At 34.7% G+C, this 21,337-nt stretch overlaps 1 protein-coding gene across 2 annotated transcripts in view; it reads right to left on the bottom strand.

Moving 5' to 3' along the window:
• Cp110 (Centriolar coiled coil protein 110kDa) overlaps positions 1–21,337 on the bottom strand; it is a 148,048-nt gene that overhangs the window by 59,395 nt on the left and 67,316 nt on the right. For both annotated transcript variants that reach the window (XM_090411265.1, XM_090411264.1), the window contains exon 6: positions 18,108–18,331. In XM_090411265.1, the coding sequence (XP_090267391.1) occupies positions 18,108–18,331 (224 nt within the window). The remainder of the gene's footprint in view (positions 1–18,107; positions 18,332–21,337) is intronic.

The raw sequence follows: 21,337 nt of genomic DNA, 5'->3' as shown, positions 1-21,337 counted from the left end.
GTAATAAGGTTCATCACCTTTTGAGTACGTGTATATGGAAATACAACTTCTGCATTACTTCAACCTTCGTATCACTTCTGGGTTTGGCTCACACTGATGAGACCTCAATAAAGATCAAAACCAGTCTGGGTAGTGGCACTTTCCATAATGCACAGCAATATACATGTTCATAAACATATGTGCATTGCATCATGGGATACTAAGGCAATTTATGTGAAGTCATTAATCTCTATATACAAGTAGCCCAGTCATGAAGTTACCACATTAAAACTTTGTTTGCTTACACCTGGATAAAAATGAAACCAAGAATATAATTTCTTGGCTTCTTTAATTTATAGTATAACCAAGTGAAAAAAAAAAAAAAATTGCAAATTCCTCCTTTCTCACTAATCACCTGCCCATACAAGACACTATTAGGTCACAAAGATGTCATGTGTGAGTTTGATATATGATGACAAAAACTGAATAAGATGAATATAAGATGGCAAAAACTGAAGATAAAGATATTCTGGATGTCGAAAGTACTTAATTTGAAAAATTATTAAATGAAATAAGTACGTAACAATGGTGGAAATATCTATATGGAATGCAATCATGAGTACATTTTGATACTGGAGATAGAAGTTGTCAGAAAAATAATATGGTAACACAACTGGAGTATATATATATATATTTTTTTTTTATGTTAAGCTCAATACACGAAAGGTTAGTTAATCAATCTACAGTACATTAGCACTGTGTATGGGTACTGTGTATTTGAACAAAAATGTCCAAATATGGAGATATAAATGTTTTACAGTGGCTATGTTAAATAATTCAGAAGACTCAGTTATTGATGACTGGAGCAGAGCATACACTGTACTAATTTATAAAAAAAAAAAAGAAAACAAAATTGAATGTCAGAATTAGAGAGGAATTTTCCTAATAGTTGTTCCAGGTAAGATTTATGCAAGAATACTTGAGAAGTGAATAAGAAATATTATGGAAGAGAAATATGGAGAAACATCAAACTAGATTCATGCCAAATAGAAGTTGTCAAAAATGCGCTTTTAAGAAAAACTTGAGAAATGACAAGAATATATTCAAGGATCCATAAATTTTGCACATCATTTATATGGTGTAATTGAGATATTATTCCAAGCAATATACACATATAAAGCATATATACTTAGGTTGAGTCAGAAATTAGAATTTCAGTGCATGCTATCTCCACACTTGTTTGTTATTTAAACGGGTTGTGTTATGAAGGATAGTGGCATTAAAACTTGATGTCAAAATTAAAGATATTAAACTTGGTTCTTTATGTAAATTGGGCTATACTCCTAAATACATCCAGAATAAATCTTCAAAACTGAACTGAATATCGGTTGTAATATATCTAATATGTAAATAAGCAAATAAAAAGACAATTTTAGAAAAATTCAGTAATTTTTCTAAACTTTTACTCAAACAATGCTTGCATAAATCTTTTCTGGAGTATTCAGAAAGCACATTATATTGCAATTCAAATGTTTTATTTTTTTTTTTTTTATAAATTAGTACAATGAAAGTTCTCCAATTCAGGGTTCAATCTTTAAGCCTTTGAATTTTTTTAGTAAAACAAATGTATAATTTTTATACCATCATGTTTCAGCATTTCAGGTCAACTATCACTTAGTTGCATTTCACATTATAGGTTTCTGAGAGTTTTTTTATACTGAAGTATTGAAACAGACTCATGACTGACTGCATTCTTCCAAAATACAAAGTAATAACTCTACATTCAGAATATCCCTTTATTCGGTTTTTATATCATTTTTTAAAATCTGATTTGTTTTTGTGGTACTCTTTTCCTTTTATTTCTGATCTTTCTTGGCAACCTCCAAAACATTTTTCCACATTTATATTTACCATACAGACCAAAATTTTTCTAATAATGACTTCTGTTTAACTGTCATGATTTGCATCAGGTACATATCACACTTAAGGCCTTGAAAAAGTGCTCTATTCAAGAGAGATCAAAAGTGTTTGGTCTCCAGAGAAGGGTTTCTTCAGTATGTGCTCTTGTAGAACACAGAGGATATGCTGATGCACCAGCCAAGAACTTTCTATATTTTATACAAATCCCACCCATGAAAGTGTATAAACCTAAAGTACATTAATATTAGCACTGCAAGGGGTGGGCGGGCTAAGGTTTTTATTTTTATCTATTTATTTTATTTATTTATTTTTAATGTGAAAACACTTACCAAACACTTTTGGCCTCTCAAGTAGAGTACTTTTTCAAGTCACTACTGGCCTTAAGTGGAATATGTACCTGATACAAATCATAATGTATATACAATTTCAGTTAATGCAGAATACAGTTTAATTGGCTAAATTCTAAAATGGCAGCTCAACCTTGTTCGTTCACCCTCCAAGTGAATACCTAATAATGAAGTACACTATGGAAAGGTGAGGATTGGGCACTGAGTGAGAAACCTGACTCTTAGATTTTGTTAAAAACTATGTGGAGATATCATCCCAGTCATGCAGATTTGATCTTTGGGCATCATATTTAGTTTTATAAAAGATACTCTGAGACAAATTAACTGGGTATCTTATAAAATTGCAGCACTGACTCTGAATTTTTTTTAATTTATATTTTGTTTAGCCTTAAGTTTCATTAATATTAAAAATTAAAAGCCATTTAATGGTAGAGACAGTTAATAGAGAATGGAAATTTGTTGATGATACTGCATACAATGTACATTAAATTCTCACAAATTAAACCAACAATAAACTTCTTTTTTTTTGTGAGCATATGTTCAGAAATGCATATAAAAGTAAATGCACTTTTACTTTGATAACGAACAGATCTATGCACATACTTTTCCACACACTTCTAAATTTTGATATCAAGCAAATGTTAGTAGTGTAGCACATAGTGAACAGATAACAGCATACTCGTCATTATCTATTTAATGATAAAAAATTTATCATTAAATAGAAAATTTAATTTAACTAATATTTAATTTAAAATTTCATTCATAATTAAATAGAATATTTTTTTTTCATCATCATCATCATCATCATCAAATTCCTGCCATGTACCCTCAAGGGGTGTACAGGATATGACAGTACTACATGAAAAAATTACATCATTACTAACTTCCTATCTACAATTTTCCTCCAAATCAGTCTGTTACTTGTCAAGACTCCAACATTATCAGATCTTATATTTCTATCGTCTAAGGCACTTTGTACCGTATCAATCCACCTATATCTTGGTCTTCCTATGGGTCGTTTTCCTGCCAACCTGGCAGAGAACACTTGTTTTGCTAATCTTTCCTCTCCCATTCTATTTAAGTGACCATACCATCTGAGATTAGCTCTGCTAACGCATTCCTGGATGCTGACAATGTCAAGTTCTTTCCTAATATCCTCATTTTTAATATGATATTGCCATTGATGCCATCTGTTCATGCCTCTAATCTTTCTCAGGACTCTCATATCTGCAGTCTCTAGTCTTTGGTCAAGTGTTTTACTTCTGACCCAGCTCTCAGATCCATAAGTTAAAATTGGTTTGAACACAGTCTTGTATACAGCTAATTTTAGTGTTCCGACTAATTTCTTTCTTATTCCATATGAATTTATTCAATTGACTTCCCACCATACCAGCTTTGCTGATTCTGTTGTCTATTTCTATATTTAGCTTACCATCTTCAGTAAAAATTTTGCCTAAGTAGCTGAAATGTTTTACTTGTTCCACAGGTTCTCCATTCACAACACAGTTGACATTTTCAATGATTCTGCCTATTTTCATTGTCTTTGTCTTTTTATTACTGACCTTCATACCATATCTATTACAACAGCTATTCAATTTAGTCAGAGAATCTTGCAGACTTGTAGCGGATTTATTTAGAAGTATAACATCATCCGCATAAAGCAAAGAGCTGACATTAACATCTCCAATTTTGATATCAGGTTTAATACCACATTCCTTCATAATGTGATCCATATAGATAATGAATAACAAAGGGGATAATGTACATCCTTGTCTCACACCAGATTTAACATTAAACCATCTTCCTGTACTTCCTTCAATTCTAACTGCTGACTCACAACTCAAATAAAGACTAAGTATTGCTTGATATAATGCCCCATTGACACCATATAACTGCAGCGTATTGAATAGCTTCTCTCTTGGCACCTTGTCATATGCCTTTTCCAAATCGACAAAACTTAAATACAGATCTTTGTTATATTCCCATGCTTTCTCGACTATTTGTCGTAAAGTGAAGATCTGATCCTGACAGCCTCTATTTGGCCTGAATCCAGCTTGTTCTTCACCAAGCTTTTCTTCCACAATTCTTCTCAACCGTTTCTCAAGTATACTTGCATAGATCTTGCCAGGAACACTCAGTAGGGAAATACCTCTGTAATTCTCACATTCAGTTTTATTTCCCTTTTTATATATGGGTACTATGAGAGCTCTACTCCAATCATCGGGAATTCGTCCCTCTGTCCAGGCTTTCTGAACTATGCAGTGCAGCCACTGTAAGACTTTCATACCACCATACTTCAGCATTTCTGATCGAATATCATCTACTCCTGCTGCCTTTCCACATTTCAAGCCTTTGATGGCTTTTTCTACTTCAAGTATGGATATGTATTCCTGACTGCATGCCTGGTCAGTGTTTTTTTATCACTGTGCTGTCATCACTGCTTGTTTCATTTAGCAGTTTTTCAAAGCAATTACTCCATACTTCAAGGATATCTTTTTCTACTGTTGTCATGTCACCTTTATCATCTCTAACTCCTTTTACAGCACTCTTTCCTCCATTCCTAAGCTTCTTCAACAACCTCCAGAATATTTTGCCACCTTCTTGATATTTATTTTCTATATTCTTGCCAAAGTCCTCCCATGACTTTTGTTTAGCTAGTTTTACACACTGTTTAGCTTTCTTACATTTGTCTCTGTATTCTGTAAGAGTAAAAGCTGACTTATTTGCCAGGAACTTTTGATTTGCTTTCTTCTTTCCCTTCACTGCCTCTTTAACTTCCTGTGTCCACCAGGGAGTTCTGATTTTTTTATCCTTGCACACAACCTCACCACATGCCTCTCTGGCAGAATCAATCAATGTTTCCTTCAGAGTTTGCCCCTGAATCTCCCAGGTTTGATTCCTGTTCTCAAACTCTTTCATTTTCTTTTCAATAATATTTCTGTATTTTAGTCTACAGTTCACATCTGAGAGCTGCTCAACTTTTATTCGCTTTAAAACTTTCTTACATGTTATTCTTTTCAATATGAAATTCAATTTTATCCTGCTCGAGACTAAATAGTGATCACTTCCAATTTCAAATCCTCTGTACACTCTGGTGTCCTGCACCAGGGAGAAAACATCACTATCAACAATAACATAGTCAATGAGACTTTTCTTATTCCTAGCCTCTTCTCTCCATGTGAATTTGTGCACATTTTTATGTTGGAACATGGTGTTAGTAATAACCAGTCCAAGTCCTGAGCAGAAATCCAACAGATATTTGCCATTATTATTAGCATTGCTCTTTTCTCCAAATTTTCCCAAAATATTTTTGTATGTCTCACAATCATTTCCTACTCTACTATTTAGATCCCCAACAAGGACCAACTTTTCTTTTTTCATTGTGTCAGTTGCTTTTTCTAAAGCCTCAAAAAATTCCTCCACTTCTACCTTAGTAGAACCTTCTGTGGGACCATAGGCACAAATAAGTCTCACTGTCCAGTTCCCCATTCTCATATTTGCCCACATTACTCTACTTGAGACTGACTGCCATTCAAGAAGATTAGCCTCGTATTTTGTGTTGAATACTATGGCTACTCCTTCTTTTCCTTGATTGTCATTGCCTGAATATAACATTTTGTATTTATTGCTCAGAAAGATCTCACCAGTTTTGGTCTTTTTTGTTTCAGTCACCCCTATTATGTCGATCTGGTACTTATCTAATTCCTCAGCTAGCTCCATTTCTTTGCCATTCAGGCTTCTTACGTTGATAGTACCGATCTTTAACTCTGGTGATGTTGAGTTGGGGTTTGTTTTCAGATTTGTTCCAGTAGCTGACTTTTCGCTGTTCGCCCTGGTTCCCTGGCGAAAACAACGGGGGCCTTGTTTAACCGGGCGACACCCCAGCCGGCATGAAATTTTGTCATGTTGTACCATCATTTTTTATTTTGGTTTAACCAATAAGAATACAATTTGGTCGGCTAAATCCCAAATTGCCAGCCCATCCTCGTTCGTTCAGTATCAAAGTAGATACCCAACAGGGTGCACCACGAGAAGGTGAGGATTGGACATTAGGTCAGAAGCCCTGGTCGGTTCTCCGCATTCCTTTAAAGGCTATGTGGAGGTCTCCTCTCAGTTATATAGCTTTGACCCTTAAGCACCCCACTGACATATTTTTTTTTTTAAATAAAATATGTCAGTGGGGTGCTTAAAAAAAAAAAAAAAAAAAACTGATGCCACAATAAAGCTGGAAGCAAGGACACCCTTTGGTCAGAACGATACAGGTTCTCATTCTGTCTAGAATGTAAGTAATAAGGCCTTTTCAACTGATGATTAGTTATGTCATCTCATACAGAGTCAGGCAGGGTATATTTACTCTTAGAAAATGACCCCCCCCCCGGCATAATGACAACAAAAAACATAAGCTATGAGAAACACTAGCTGAATACAAGGAGAGGTTAACTATGCCATTATTACTGAAAATTTTTATGAGAACAGTTATTTTGCCATAACAGATCATCAGGCCTAATGCAGGATGGGAACTAACATTTAGTTTGTGATTACATTTTATGAATAAATGTTAAGTAATTAATTAGTAATTAGATTTTATTCTTTCTATAAGCATATAGCAAGTGCATGCTATTACTTTCAAAACATTGCCTGCATTTTTCTGTACTTTCAAGTAGTTGATTGGTCAAATTTCTATTGAATCGAGAAATTACTATAATATGATTTATGTTTTCAACTGCGAGATCACCATCTATATTTGTTTATGTCAATTCCATTAACAAAATGTTGGTAACCTATGGCAAACTCTTGGGAAGAGGTACTGTGAGCAGTCTTGCTTTAGAGACCAAAACATTTTTTCCAAGCTACTTGAGGACTTCAAATAAACAGTAGTGATGTCACATTAGGTGAGAACATCCAGTGTCCTTGCAATGTTTAAACTAACATTTTTGAATCATCTTTTTCTATAAAACATTTATTAAATTAAAAATCAGATATGACATTATATTGAAGATAAAGGGAAGTGGCATGAGAACGCTTACATTAAAACATGATCAGATGTATCAAAAATAACTGGAAGTGACATGAAATATTTCTTGTGGATTACACACACACTCCTCAAGTGTGTACAGGATACTATGACAGTACTACATGATTGTTTATGTTATTACTAATCTCCTGTCAACAATTTTCCTCCAAATGAGTATCACATTTTGACCTTCTAAGGCACTTCTCACTGCATCAATTCACCTGATTCTCATTTTCTGAAAAATATCAAGCAATGCTGGTAAGGCATTGGCAATGCCATCCCCCAAATGCGAGTAGTATTCCATGTTTGGGATTTATATAGTTCTTGTAGTTGTATAGGTGAAAAAGTAATGCCATGAGAAGAAAAGTATGGCAAGTTTTTGGGTTGGTTGTAGACATTATGGATGAGATGTATTTGTGCCAGAGAAGGCTGATGAGAAATCTGATAATTTTATTATCAAACTGCTATTGAAGATAAGGGACATGAGAACATTCAGACATCAAAACATGATCAGATGTATCAAAAATATCTGGAAGTGACATGAAATCCTTCTTGTGGAAAATTATACAGGATTACGTACCATATAATTCTTGTATTCTGAACAGCTTTTCTCTTGGCACTTCGTCTTATGCTTTTTTCCACATCTACAAACCTTCGAGGGCTTAAGGGTCAAAGCTGTATAACTGGGAGGAGACCTTGATGTAGCCTTTTAAGAAAAATGCAGAGAACTGACCAGGGCTTCTGACCTAAATTCCAATCCTCACCTTGCTGTGCAGCCTGTTAGGTATCCACCTGGATAATGAATGAACAGGGATGAACTGGCCATTTGAGATTTACTGACCAAACTGTATTCTAATTGGCTTAAAACACAATGTAAAACGATGGTATAACATCAGAAAATTCCATGCCATCTGGGACACATCGGTCAGTTAAACAAGGTCCCTGTTGTTTTCAACAGGGAACCAGGGTGAACAGTGCAAAATCAGTTACTGGAACAAATCCCAAAATGCATCCCAACACAACATCAGCAGAGTTCAAGATTGGTGCTATTGTAAGAAACATCAATGCAAAAGATATGGAACTAGCAGAAGAAATTAGATAAGTACCAGTTCAACATAATAGGCCTAACCGAAACAAAGTAGACAAGAACAGGTGAGATCTTATTAAGTAACAAATACAAAATGTTATATTCAGGTAATAACAATCAGAGAAAAGAAGGAGTAGTTATAGAATTCAACACTAAACATGAGGATAATCTTCAATGTCAAGCAATATCAAGCCGAGTGAAGTGGGACGATATCAGAATGGGGAACTGGACAAAGACTTATTTGCACCTATGGTCCCACAGAAGGTTCTACTAAGGAAGAAATGGAGGAATGTTTTGAGGCAATTAGAGAAAGCAACTGAACACAATGAAAAAGGAAAAGTTGGTCCTTGACGGAGATCTAATCAGCAGAGTAAGAAATGATTATCAGACATATAGAAATGTTTTGGGAAAATTTAGAAAAAAGAGCAAAGCTAAAAATAATGGTAAATGCCTGCTGGATTTCTGTTTAGGAGATGGACTAGTTATTGCAGACACCATAATCCAAATAATGTGCACAAATTCACATGTAGAGAAGAGATGTAGAAAAGGAATAAGAAAAAGACTCACTGACTCCGTTATAGTTGATAGTGATCAACTATTACGGGCACTAGTTCAGGACACAAGAGTATACAGAGGATTTGAAATAGGAAGTGATCACTATTTAGTTTTGAGCAGGATAAAAGTGAATTTCATATTGAAAAGAAGTGTGTAAGAAAGTTTTAATACAAAAAAAAGGTTGAGCAGCTTTCAGAGGTAGACTGTAGATTCACACACAAACAACTTTCAAGAAAAAATGAAAGAGTCTGAAAACAAGAACCTAACCTTGGCAATTCAGTGGCAAACCCTGAAGAAAACATTAGTTGATTCAGCTAGAGGAGCATGTGGTAAGGTTGTCTGTAAGGATAATAAATCAGAATTCCATGGTGGACTGAGGAAGTTAAACAGGCAGTCAAGGAAAAGAAGAAAGCATATCAAAAGTTCCTGGCAACTAGTTCAACTTGTGCTCTTAGAGAATACAGAGGAAAAGGTAAGAAAGTGAATCACTGGGTAAAACTAGCTAAGCAAAAGTCATGAAGACTTTGGTAAGAACAGAAAATAAATATCAGGAAGGTGGCAAAATATTCTGAAGGCTACTGAAAAAGGCTTAGAAAAGAAGGAAAGATATTGTAAAAGGAATTAGAAATGATAAACGTGACATGAAAACTGAAGATAAAGACTCCTAAACAAAAAACAGGCTATAATAGCCGAATCTATAATAATGAAGATAAAGATATTCTAGATGTCTGGAGCAATTACTTTGAAAGATTGCTAAATGAAACGAGCAATATCAACACGATGGTAGAAAACATGCAACAGGAATGCAGTCAGGAATACATATCCATATTTGAAGTAGAAAAAGCCATCACCTGAAATGTGGAAAGGTAGCTGGAGTAGACTTTTTAACTAGAAATGTTCAAATGTGCAGGTATAGGAGTTGCACTGTGAAATCCAGAGGGCTGGTCAGAAGGTCAAATTCCAGATGATTGGAGCAGAGATCTCATAGTACCCATCTATAAAAAGGGAAATAAAACTGAATGTGAGAATTACAGAGGTATTCCCCTACTGAGTGCTTGCTGGTAAGATTTATGCAAGTATACTTGAGAAACTGGAAAAATTGTGGAATGGAAGCTAGATGAAGAACAAGCTGGATTCAGGTCAACTGGGATTTTCATTTTCATTAATTTTAATTTTTCATTTTTGTTGTTAGGATTTTCAATTTTAAGACAAATAATTGAGAAATCTTGGGAATATAACAAGGATTTATATTCAAGTCTCATAATCTGGAAAAGGCATATGACAAGGTGCCAAGAGGAAAGCACTTCAAAATGCTCACACCTCCAGGGAGTCTTAAGACTCATCGAGGGAGGGCAGCTACTCTTCATCTCACTACTCCACCAATCTTGATCATCTAACACCAACACCATCTACCGCCGACTACCACCACCAGTACTTTCACAGACAATCACAAACATCCATGCCCATGGTGGGATTCAAGCCCGCAGCCTTTTGGCTGGAGGGCAGATACACTAACCACTCAGCCAACCAGGCCGGGCATGTCAAGCAATACATAATCTCTATTTAAGTTGTAAGTCTGCAGTTAGAATTAAGGGAGATACAGGAAGGTAGTATAATATTAAATCAGGTGAGTGACAGGGGTGTATATTATCTCAACTGTTATTTATCTATATGGATCACATTATGAAGGAAAGTAGTATTAAATCTGATATCAAAATTGGAGATGTTAATCTCAGTTCTTTACTTTATGCAGCAGATTATGATTATAATTATGAATAAATCCAGTATGAGTATACAAGATTCCCTAAATAAATTGAATAACTGTTGTAATAAATTAGGTATATAAATCAGCAATAAAAAAAACAAAGACGACAAAATTGGGAAACATTGAAAAAAATCAATTATATCCTGAATGGTGAACATATAGAACAAGTAAAAAATTTCAACTATTTAGGGACAATATTTACTGAAGATGGCAAATTAAATTTGGAAACAGAGAGCAAAATTAGCAAAGCTGGTATAGTAAGAAGTCAAATGAATAAATTTATATGGAATGAGAAAGAAATTAGTCAAAACTAAACTAGCTATTTACAAGGCAGTTTTGTAACCAATTTTACCTTATAGATCGGAGAGCTGGGTTAGAAATAAAGCACTTGATCAAAGACTGGAGACAACAGATATGAGAGTTCTGAGAAAGATTAGTGAAAAGATGGCATTGATGGCAAAATTGTATTAAAATGAGGATATTAAGAAAGAACTGGCCATTGCTAGCATTCTGCTAATTCTGTGTTAGCAGAGGTAATCTCAGATGGTATGCTCACTTAAACAGAATGGGAGAGGAAAGATTAGCAAAACAAGTGTTCTTTGCCAGGTTGTCAGGAAAAAAAATTCCAGAGGAAGACCAAATTCTAGGTAGATTGATACAGTAAAATTGCCTTAGAAGACAGAAATATAAGATCCGATAATGTTGGAGTCTTGACAAATAACAGATTAATTTAGAGGAAAATTGTTGGTCAGAAGTTAGTAATGGTGTAACTTTTTCATGTTGTACTATCATAATATCCTGACCCCCCCCCCCACAAGAGTACATATCAGGAATCTGATGATGATGATGGCAAACCCTCAGCACAGATCCATGTTATATTCTCACAATTCTGAAATTATTTGTTGTAAAGTGAAAATCTCATTTTGATAATCTCTATTTGGCCTGCTCCCAGATTGTCCTTTTTTTTTTAGCATGCTTACATAAATCCTACCTAGAATACATAGTAAAAAAAATTCCTTTGTAAATTCTCAACATTCATTTTTATTTGACTTTTTACAGAAGAAAACTATGAGAGTTCTGTTCCAATCATTTGGAATTCAACTTCTCACTCTTTGAATCATGCAGTGTAGCTATTGTAAAACTATATTTGAGCATTTCTGATTTATCATCTGCTCCAGCTACCTTTCCACATTTCAGGTGCTTTGGGTAGCTTTTTTTATACCTCAAACAGTGATATGTATTCTAAATTGCATTCCTTGAATATATTGTCAAGGCTGACTACTTTTAGGCCAACTGCAACAAACCTGCCTTCTGCTCAAATGGCAGTTGAGCCTTCTAGTCCCTTGCAAATGCCATAAGACAACTTCTGCCATCCTAATTTCTGCTCTCACATCCAGGCAGTATCACTATAACATCACCCAAAGACAAGGCTGATCTCTTGGGCTGCACTCTGCATGCCTCCTCCAGCCTTTTGACAGAAAAGATATCTTGGAGAGCAACAAGGCTTCTGATTTTCATACTATCCTTCCAATCATGCTTAAAACTTGTGCTCTGAACTAACATCCATTCTGCATCATCTTCACAATCTCATATTCATCTGGCATCTAAACTTCAGCATAGAAATCAGCCTATATCCAAATATAGTCCCATTACACTGACTTCAGTTCTATCAAAAGTAATGGAGAAAGTCATTAACAATCAACTCCATCATCTAGCAGCCAACTAGTTAATCAGTGATCCCCCACATGGATTCCACCAGTCTCCATCTACATCAGATCTCCATGGCAACATCACCCATTTATGGACCCAAACAAATTTGAGCAAGGTTTGGTAAGATCAATCTTTTCCATTCCACAAACCTTGCAATGCCCACTTATCCAAAACTAGAAGATCTTCCATGAATCAATCCCCTAAACAATATCACAATATTTCAGTAGTGTGAGGACAACCTTGTCAACTTCAATACCAACAAAATACAATCTTGCCCAGATCTCTATGCAAGATTGCATATCTTCTTGGATTGACTTACACCTCTAAGCATACACATATCACATCCACAGACTACCTCTGCATTCAAAAAACTAAGTGCGCTTGGAAAAGCCAAAGATATCAGTTCTTTAGATTTTTCTAACACAGTAAAAATCACACGTACACACTAACTTAAAACATTGTTCTCACATTTGGGGTGTTGTACCAAAAACCTCTTTAAAAAAAAAATGCTTAATGATGTTTGTGATTGTCTGTAAAAAAACTAGTGGTGGTGGCGGGTATTAGATAGCATTGGTGTAGATAATAATGTTGGAGATAGAGTTGTAGAGTAGGTGCCCTCCCTCAATAAGTCTTTGGACTCCTTGGAGGTGTCATGTAATAATAATATCTAGAAGTGGATGATTCAGTCAACTAGTGATCTGTATCTGGCCATTATCTCATAAATGTACTGGTTCTGCTCTCTCTCTTTACAGATATTTTTTATGGGCACTGTTCTGATGAACAGGATGACACCATTTTTTCACTTTCTCAACACAAACACACAAGCAGCTGCTGGTCAAAATTCATTCACTGTCTAGCTCCAAATATACCAAACCAACTTCTGTCCTCTTTCACATTTTCAACCTCTGTACTCTGGAACAGTCTTCCCTATAGTTTTTCCCTTAGGACTACATCCTTCAGTAGTTCAAGAGACATTATTTCAACTGGTTTTTTTTTTCACTACTTTCCCACACAATACAGTGATGTGCTATAAGTCTAGCAACCTCTTTTGTGTGAGATTAATATTACTAAAAAAAAAAGTGCAATAAACACAGGAAAATATACTTTAGAATTACCCTGGATCAGGCAAGCCATAGACACCACACCTAATAAACATCAGAAAAAGGTAGATGAATGGATTCATCAAGATCCTCATGCATGTGTTGAAGAGCTTTCTTTAAGGTTGTTATATATGGTGTTCACACAATGAGTTTTTCATCTCTGCATTTTATTTTTTTTAAGGAAGTTACAATGTAGACTAATAAATTTAAATTTAAACAATAAATTTAATTAATATTTCCAATATTTTTAACATAGTCAAATTGACATCATCAGGGAACACAGTACAATATGATGTATACAAAAGCACTACTCTGAGTAATAAGGCTGAACCATGGCAACCAAATGCAAGCCTAAAATCCTAAATAGTGTCCCCTAGTTGGCTAAAATGGGTGTCCTTGGCTGAAGCATGGAGGATGAGAGCTCCCCAAATTTGGGCAGTTTAAGACTGAGACAGATTCAAGGAACAGTTTCTCATATTTATATTTGCTGCAGCGGAGTGGTCTTCTTCCAGCACATCCTGTGGCAGATATCCAAAGCATGGTCTCCTGAGTAGCTCAGGTGGTGGAAACAGATAATCCTATCTTCAGTGAGTCTGCTGTTAGTTGTCCTGCATGTTTGGCCATAGTAGGATAGTTTACAACTGCAAGGAGATGTCACAGTCCCTAGACCTGCAGGTCTAGAGACTGTGTCTGGTCTTTGATTAAGCAGATAAAGGATGCCAAATTTTTGTATAATCTTTAATTAGTTGTAAGGTTGCATTGTTTTAAGATTCTAGCTAATTTTTCAGATGCATCCCGGATATATAGAATGGTGATAGCTTTAGGATCTGTTTTGTGAGTGGGAGGGTGTGGTTTTGAAAGTTTAACATTTTTTTTTTGGGGGGGGATATAGTCGGGACTGTATCACTGGATAAGGTTTTGTATATGTGGTTAAGTTGGAGCTAATTAAATAGTGACTGTATCTACTAGTATGTTTTTTTTTTTTTTTTTTGTAAACAGAGAATGCCAGGGATCCATCAGGCTGGCATGTAATCAAAATGTCTAGGAAAGGGAGATTGTTATTTTTCTTTTTTCTAAGGCAAGTCAGATCCTGGTATGTTGGTTGTTTAGATGTGTTAGGCTACGCTTTGTTGATGATGTGCTCTCCATTTGGCCACATGTCCTGGATGCTTTCAATATTATTTTTAACACATGTTAAGCAACCAACATCCCAGGATCCAGTTTACTTTAAAAAAGAAAAATAACAACAGTTTCGTCTTCCTGCTCACTTTGATTAACATGCCAGCCTGATGAATGAATCTCTGGCATTCTCCATTTATGGAAAACTTGCACACACTGGTATATATATTCACCAACAGTCAACTCCCCCCCCCCCCAAACACACACTGGCATGGGATTATTCAAATATTATATAACAGAGCAAAATTAATTAGTTCTGATAAATGTGTCCTCTCCACTGAACCTGACCACATTTGCAAAAACTTCTTAGCCAATGGTTAGAATCCCCACCATATCAAAAAAATATTGAAACTCCAAAACCACACCAAAGCTATCATCGTTCCTTATATCTGGGGTAAATCCGAAAAACTAGATAAAATCTTAAAAAAATGCCTTACAATATCTTACAGACTATGCAAAAATTGGCACCACTTATCTGCTCCACCAAAGATCAGTCACAGTCCCTAGATCTCCCAGGTGTGTACCAGGTCCCCTTACAGTTGTAAACTATCCTACTGTGGCCTAACATGCAGGACAATTAACATCAAAATTGCCAATATAGGACTATATTTGTTCCACTATAAGAAATACTTAGGACGTTAACTATTACTTTGGTCGTTGTTGAAAGTTTTTCCACTTGGTCATACTATAAATTAAATATACCAAGATATTATATACTTAGTTTAATCCTTTATCCAAATATAAGCAAACAAAGTTTGCGCCTGAAGTATTTTCAGGACTGGGGCAACTCGGGGTAAAGGTGATATGACTTCACATCACTTGCCTTAGCATCCCGTAATGCAAAGCACATCTCCTTGTGGACATGTATAATGCTATGCATTATGGGAAGGGTCACCACCCAGATCGGTTTCGACCTTTATTGAGATCTCATCAGTGGGAGCCAGACCCAGAGGTGATACCAAGGTTGAAGTAATGCATGTCATATTTTTATATACGAGCTGCCAAAGGTGTCACACCTTATTATAATACTCTGGTTAGAGATAGGTAGTTGTTGAAAGTTTTTCCACTTGGTTATACTATAAATTAAAGATACCAACAAATTATACTAAGGCAAGTGATGTGAAGTCATACCACCTTTACCACCAGTTGCCCCAGTTCTGAAAATACTTCAGGTGCAAACTTTGTTTGCTTACACTTGGATAAAGGATTAAACCAAGTATATAATTTCTTGGTATCTTTAATTTATAGTATAACCAAGTGGAAAAACTTTCAACAAGTACCTATCTCTAATCCAGAGTATTATGATAATGTGTGACACCTTTTGGCAACGAATATTAAATATATGTTTTATTTTATATACGAATATAAAAATATGACTTCTACATTACTTCAACCTTGGTATCACCTCTGGGTCTGGCTCCCACTGATGAGACCTCAAAGGTTGAAACCAGTCAGGGTAGTAACCCTTCCCATAATGCATAGCATCATACATGTCTGTAAGGACATGTGCTTTGCATTATGGGATACCAAGGCAAGTGATGTGAAGTCATACCACCTTTATTATGAGTTGCCCCAGTGCTGAAAATACTTCAGGTGCAAACTTTGTTTGCTTACACTTGGATAAAAGATTAAACCAAGTATATAATTTCTTGGTATCTTTAATTTATTTTTCATTACTTTGGTCATATCACAAGATACAACAGAAGAAGACCCTTCTATTCCACTGTGGCAAATATAAATACAGGGGGACTATTCCTTGACTCTGCCTTAGCCTTAAGAAACTGCCCACTCAACAAATTTGGTTGAATGAAAATGCCCCAAATTTGGGAAACTCTCATTCTCTGTTCTTCAGGATTAACATCAAAGGACACTCATTTTAGACCACTCAGTTTACAGCCTGCATGCACAGCACATATTCTCTGATGATAGCAATTTGAGTTTGTTGAAATACTAAAAATAAACTAGTTCCTATAAATTATGGAACAAAGAGAAAAATGGCAATAGCCTAGGAAGGGGGCATATGAAAGTCAGGTAAGTTATGTAAAAAGTGATGCTAAGTCTGGTACAAATGAGTGCCGCTGTCAGTATATATGCAAATGAGCTATATCAAAGTGAGCATTTTGGAATGGTTTTCCATTTTGTATCTGGGGTTAAAACAAGACACTGAATTCAGGTGATGAACCACTGTAAGACTAAAGGCCAGCCAGAGTCAGATGGAAGTAGCCAGATGGTAGCATGTGAGTCGTTCTATAGTTCACAGTCTGTCAACTACAGAATGATTCACATGCAGCTATCCGGCTGCAACAAGAACTCTAACAGTTATAAACAGCATCATGGAAATACAGTGAAGGCATCCAGCATCTTTAGAGCATATCTGCTTGTCACCGTATACAAAAACATGCAGGAACCAAATTACAATGGACCAAAGACTGAAGGTCCTGATTTGGAAGCCTCAATGTTGTATAAATAGAACTTTTTTTTTTTTGAACCTTAGAAGTTAGAATCAAAACTATTAGTAACTATCAGGACAGTCATAGCATTATTTTAACAGATTTTTCATATCCAGATGAGACTATCAACAAGTACTGAGACTGTTTTTTATGCAAATTCCAGTCATAAAGTGAAATCTTACTGTACATTTAAAAAGTATAGGTGGGGTAAGGATTAGATAATTTGGAAACTCTGCTCTATAAACTAAACTTTTATTTATTTTTTATAAACCACTCAACTTTGCACATCCAATAAACAGGATGGTGGTCTACACTGGATGATGAAATTCATCTACTACCTAAAGACATTCATGAACTCCCATGCCTAATATGGGATTTGAACTCACTGTAGCCTATTGGCTAGAGAGTAGAGATGTTATCTACTCAGCAAACTATGTCAGTTGGACAACTTTCCAGATCTGATCTATAACATACAGCCTCAGCTGTTAGTGAATTTTATTTATTTGCCTAAAGAATAAAGTCATGGTCATAAATTTAACACTGATCAGGAATCGCATGCATTTTTACAAAATACATTCTAATGGGTTCAGCATATCCATAATCAGGACAGATACACAGGAGATTGAGTGAAGGTACAAGTATCCTATAATATTTGTAGATAAAAATTTAATTTACTTATCTTAAATATTACTGGTTTTATTCACAAAAAGCAATTACTTTCTACTTTTGTTATGCATATCACCTTTGATATTTATTATTTTGTAAATCACACCTGTACTAGAATATTCTACCATTACACACATCTACACTATAAATGTAGAATCTCCTTTGATCAAGAATAGTGGCTTCTTATTAGGAACCACTTATATTATTATATAGTATTTTAATATATACAATATAGTACATCTCTTAGAAGATGTAAAATGAATACTTGTTTCCTTTCAGTATGTACTTTTGTATAATTTATGACAGTACTCATAACTGCACAACATTATCTTTACCATTAGAAGTCATAGGAGATGAAGGAATACAACCTAACTGCTGCCGCAACTGCTCATCTTGATGAAGAAATTCATCTTGTAGCTGTTGCCACTGACGACGTTGTTCTTCTAATAAGGCATTCATTTGCTGTTGGTGAAGAATCTGCATTTGATGAGTAACAGTATCAAAAATATGATTCTTTCCTTTTACAGTTCCATCTTCTGCCATGAGTAGAGGAGAGCAGCTATATAGAAATTTTCAAACTTTTAAACAAGTAAACTTTCAGAGAATTATTAAATTGAACTACATTATTGAAACTGAAGAACCTATCTCTTAAGCATATAAATTAAGTATTATGGGGAAAGAAAATTCTATTGAGGAAAATGAAATTTCATTAATAAAATGTGAAGAATATTTCATAAACCTATAATTCAGCACAAAGCTTTCCCAAAATATTATCATGCATGAAATACATGTATCCCATGATAAGAAGTTATAAATTTTAATTACTTTTTTTATGTTTAAAAAAATACATATACAGGCACACAAAAAAAAAATCTGTCAATGTCAACAGGTAAGACCTATTTGTTTATGTATGGCAGAAGATTTAATATGCTTGCTTTACTATTCTGCTTTTCTTTTTTTGATTTTTTTTTTTTGACACTCCCACCAAAGAAACCTAGAGCATATTAATACTATATATATGGGCTAAGTCGCTTGTCCATACATCAGTGCTGTGCATGGACAAGTGGTTAAGAAGGAAGGAAATTTTTGATGTTTTTCCTGAACAGCTGGAGGGTTTGCCTTTGGAGAAAAGTGAGAAAAACTGTTCTGAAAGACAGAGGTAGGTGGAATGAAGGAGAATAAGAAGTTGGTTCAATAGAGTGAAATGGAGGAAAAAAGCTGAAAATATAATGAAATGGAAAAAACTGGGAGAGACCTTTATCCAGCGATGAACTGACCTAGGTGGAAGAAGAGGAGGAATGCAGAGAAACGACAGAAGCTAATTCAGCAGAACAATGCCCAAGAAAAGGTACAAGGCAGAAAGTGCCTTTATAAGAAGGTGACTGAAGTGAGTCCATGAAGGAGTTGCAATCAGTCAAATGGACTATTCTCTTCTGGAGAGTAAGAAGATTTAGAGAGATTATTCCTTCATCACCTCAGATGTGAGAGTCTCCATTCTAAGATTGAACAGATTTAGGATTTGTATAGGGTTGGTAGCTATAAATGCAAGGAGCAATTTCTTGAATGGAAAAGAAAAGTTTTTTGAAGGCTGGAGAAGCTATGGATATGATGCAATTTGTGTTAGGAGAAGGCTAGAAGTAGTCAACCTAAGAAGAGAAAGATGATCTTGCTTGTAGTTCTGGGTATTATCAAAGGCAAAAGAGAATGAAGTGAGATCTTTCTTATGAGAAAGAAGATGGGGGTTATTTGTTGGTAGCACTCGAGCTGATGTTATTCTCATTCTCAATGGAGAATGGCAAATAATTGATAGCTTACTCTAAAGACAAAGCACATTTCAAACCAGAAGATGAAAATCATTCACCACCTAACAACATTCATAAACACCTTCATATCTCTCTCACAGAAACACATTTATTTTTTTAAATCTAGTTTCTTAGTTCATTCTAATAATGGCCTCTTCATCAATTTCAACAGAATGGATAAAAATCCTAATTTTTTTTAAAACGGTACCTTTGGATGCCTGGTCAGAAACATCAGCTTCATACTACCATTTTTTATCATCATCATCATGCATATCAAGGATTTAGGCCTAGCATGGCCTGTTCCGGCCTTCGAAGTCATCGTTTAAGAGGACGTCCTGGTTTACTTTTTCCTAACGGCTTGTACTTTAAGGCTTGTTTTGGTAATCTTTCTGTTTTCATTCTTTGAACGTGTTCCATCCATTTATGTTTATATTTTTTAATTTTTTCTATTACTGGTTCTTGGTTTAATTCTTTCATAATATCTTCGTTTCTTTTGTGATCAAATAGGGTATACTTTGCAGTTTTTCTCATAAACTTCATTTCTGCTGTTGTTAATCTTTGTTTGTCTTTTTATTTTATTGTCCAGATTTCGCTTCCATACATTAAGACTGGTAGGGCTCATGTATTGTATACTTTTAGCCTGGTTTGTTTTTGAACTAGGTTTGGTTTAAATATAGAGTTAATTACACCTGTTATTTTTTAATATTTTGCAATTTTTACGTTTATATCTTTTTCATTTTCATATGTGATCATACATCCTAGGTAGTTAAATGAATTCACCTGTTCTAAGATCTTGTTATCTATTACTATTTTAGTTCTTGCTGGATCATGTCCTTTAAAGGCCGTAATTTCTGATTTTTCCGTTGATATTATCATACCATAATCTTTGGATATCTCATTTAGATCTAAAATAGCTTTCTGTAGTTTATCTTCAGAATTTGTAATTATTAATTGGTCGTCAGCAAAGAGGAGAGTGTTTAAGTTTACTATAGGAGAAAGTTCAATTCCTTGATGTAAATTTTTATTCCATTTTATTATTATTTCATTTAAGTAGATATTAAAAAGAGTTGCTGAGAGGGGACATCCCTGTCGGACCCCTTGGTTTATCTCTCTCGTATATAATAGCTCGTGATTTAATCTTATTTGTATTTGGTTATTTTCACATATACTTGTGATAGCTTTTTGTCAAATGTTTTTTCAAAGTCAATAAATGCACTATGTGTTTCTAAATTGTCTTCTCTTCTTTTCTCAATTATTAATTTTAGGCAAAAGGCCGGGTCTATACATGATCATCCTTTTCTAAATCCATTCTGTACTTCAAAAATAAAGTTTTTGGAATATTTCATTAGTTTGCTATTTAAGATTCTACTATATATTTTGTAACAGGAATTTAGTATACTGATACCTCTATAGTTTTTAGGGTCATCTCTATTACCTTTCTTAAAGATAGGAATTACAATTGCTTTTTTCCATTCTATTGGGGGGATACTAGTTGAGTAAATTTTATTTAAAAATAATAAGAGTCTTTCTTTGAATCTAGTTCCTGCGTATTTATATAGTTCTGAACCTAGTTTATCTTCTCCAGGTGATTTTCCGTTTCTTGTTTCTTTCAGGCAGTTCAATACCATTTTTTATAATATATAAAAATATAAACAAACATTATGAAATTATTTTTCATTTTTTTTTTGCTATTTCAAAAACAGATGAGGGCATATGATCTTGTACTGAATGTTTAAAACAAATAAGTTCATTATATAATAATT

Source organism: Typopeltis vanoorti, chromosome 21 (genome assembly GCF_054136105.1).
Source record: "Typopeltis vanoorti isolate ZY-2024b chromosome 21, IOZ_Tvanoo_1.0, whole genome shotgun sequence".
Lineage (NCBI taxonomy): Eukaryota > Metazoa > Arthropoda > Arachnida > Uropygi > Thelyphonidae > Typopeltis > Typopeltis vanoorti.
This window is presented reverse-complemented; position numbering and strand designations above follow the sequence as displayed.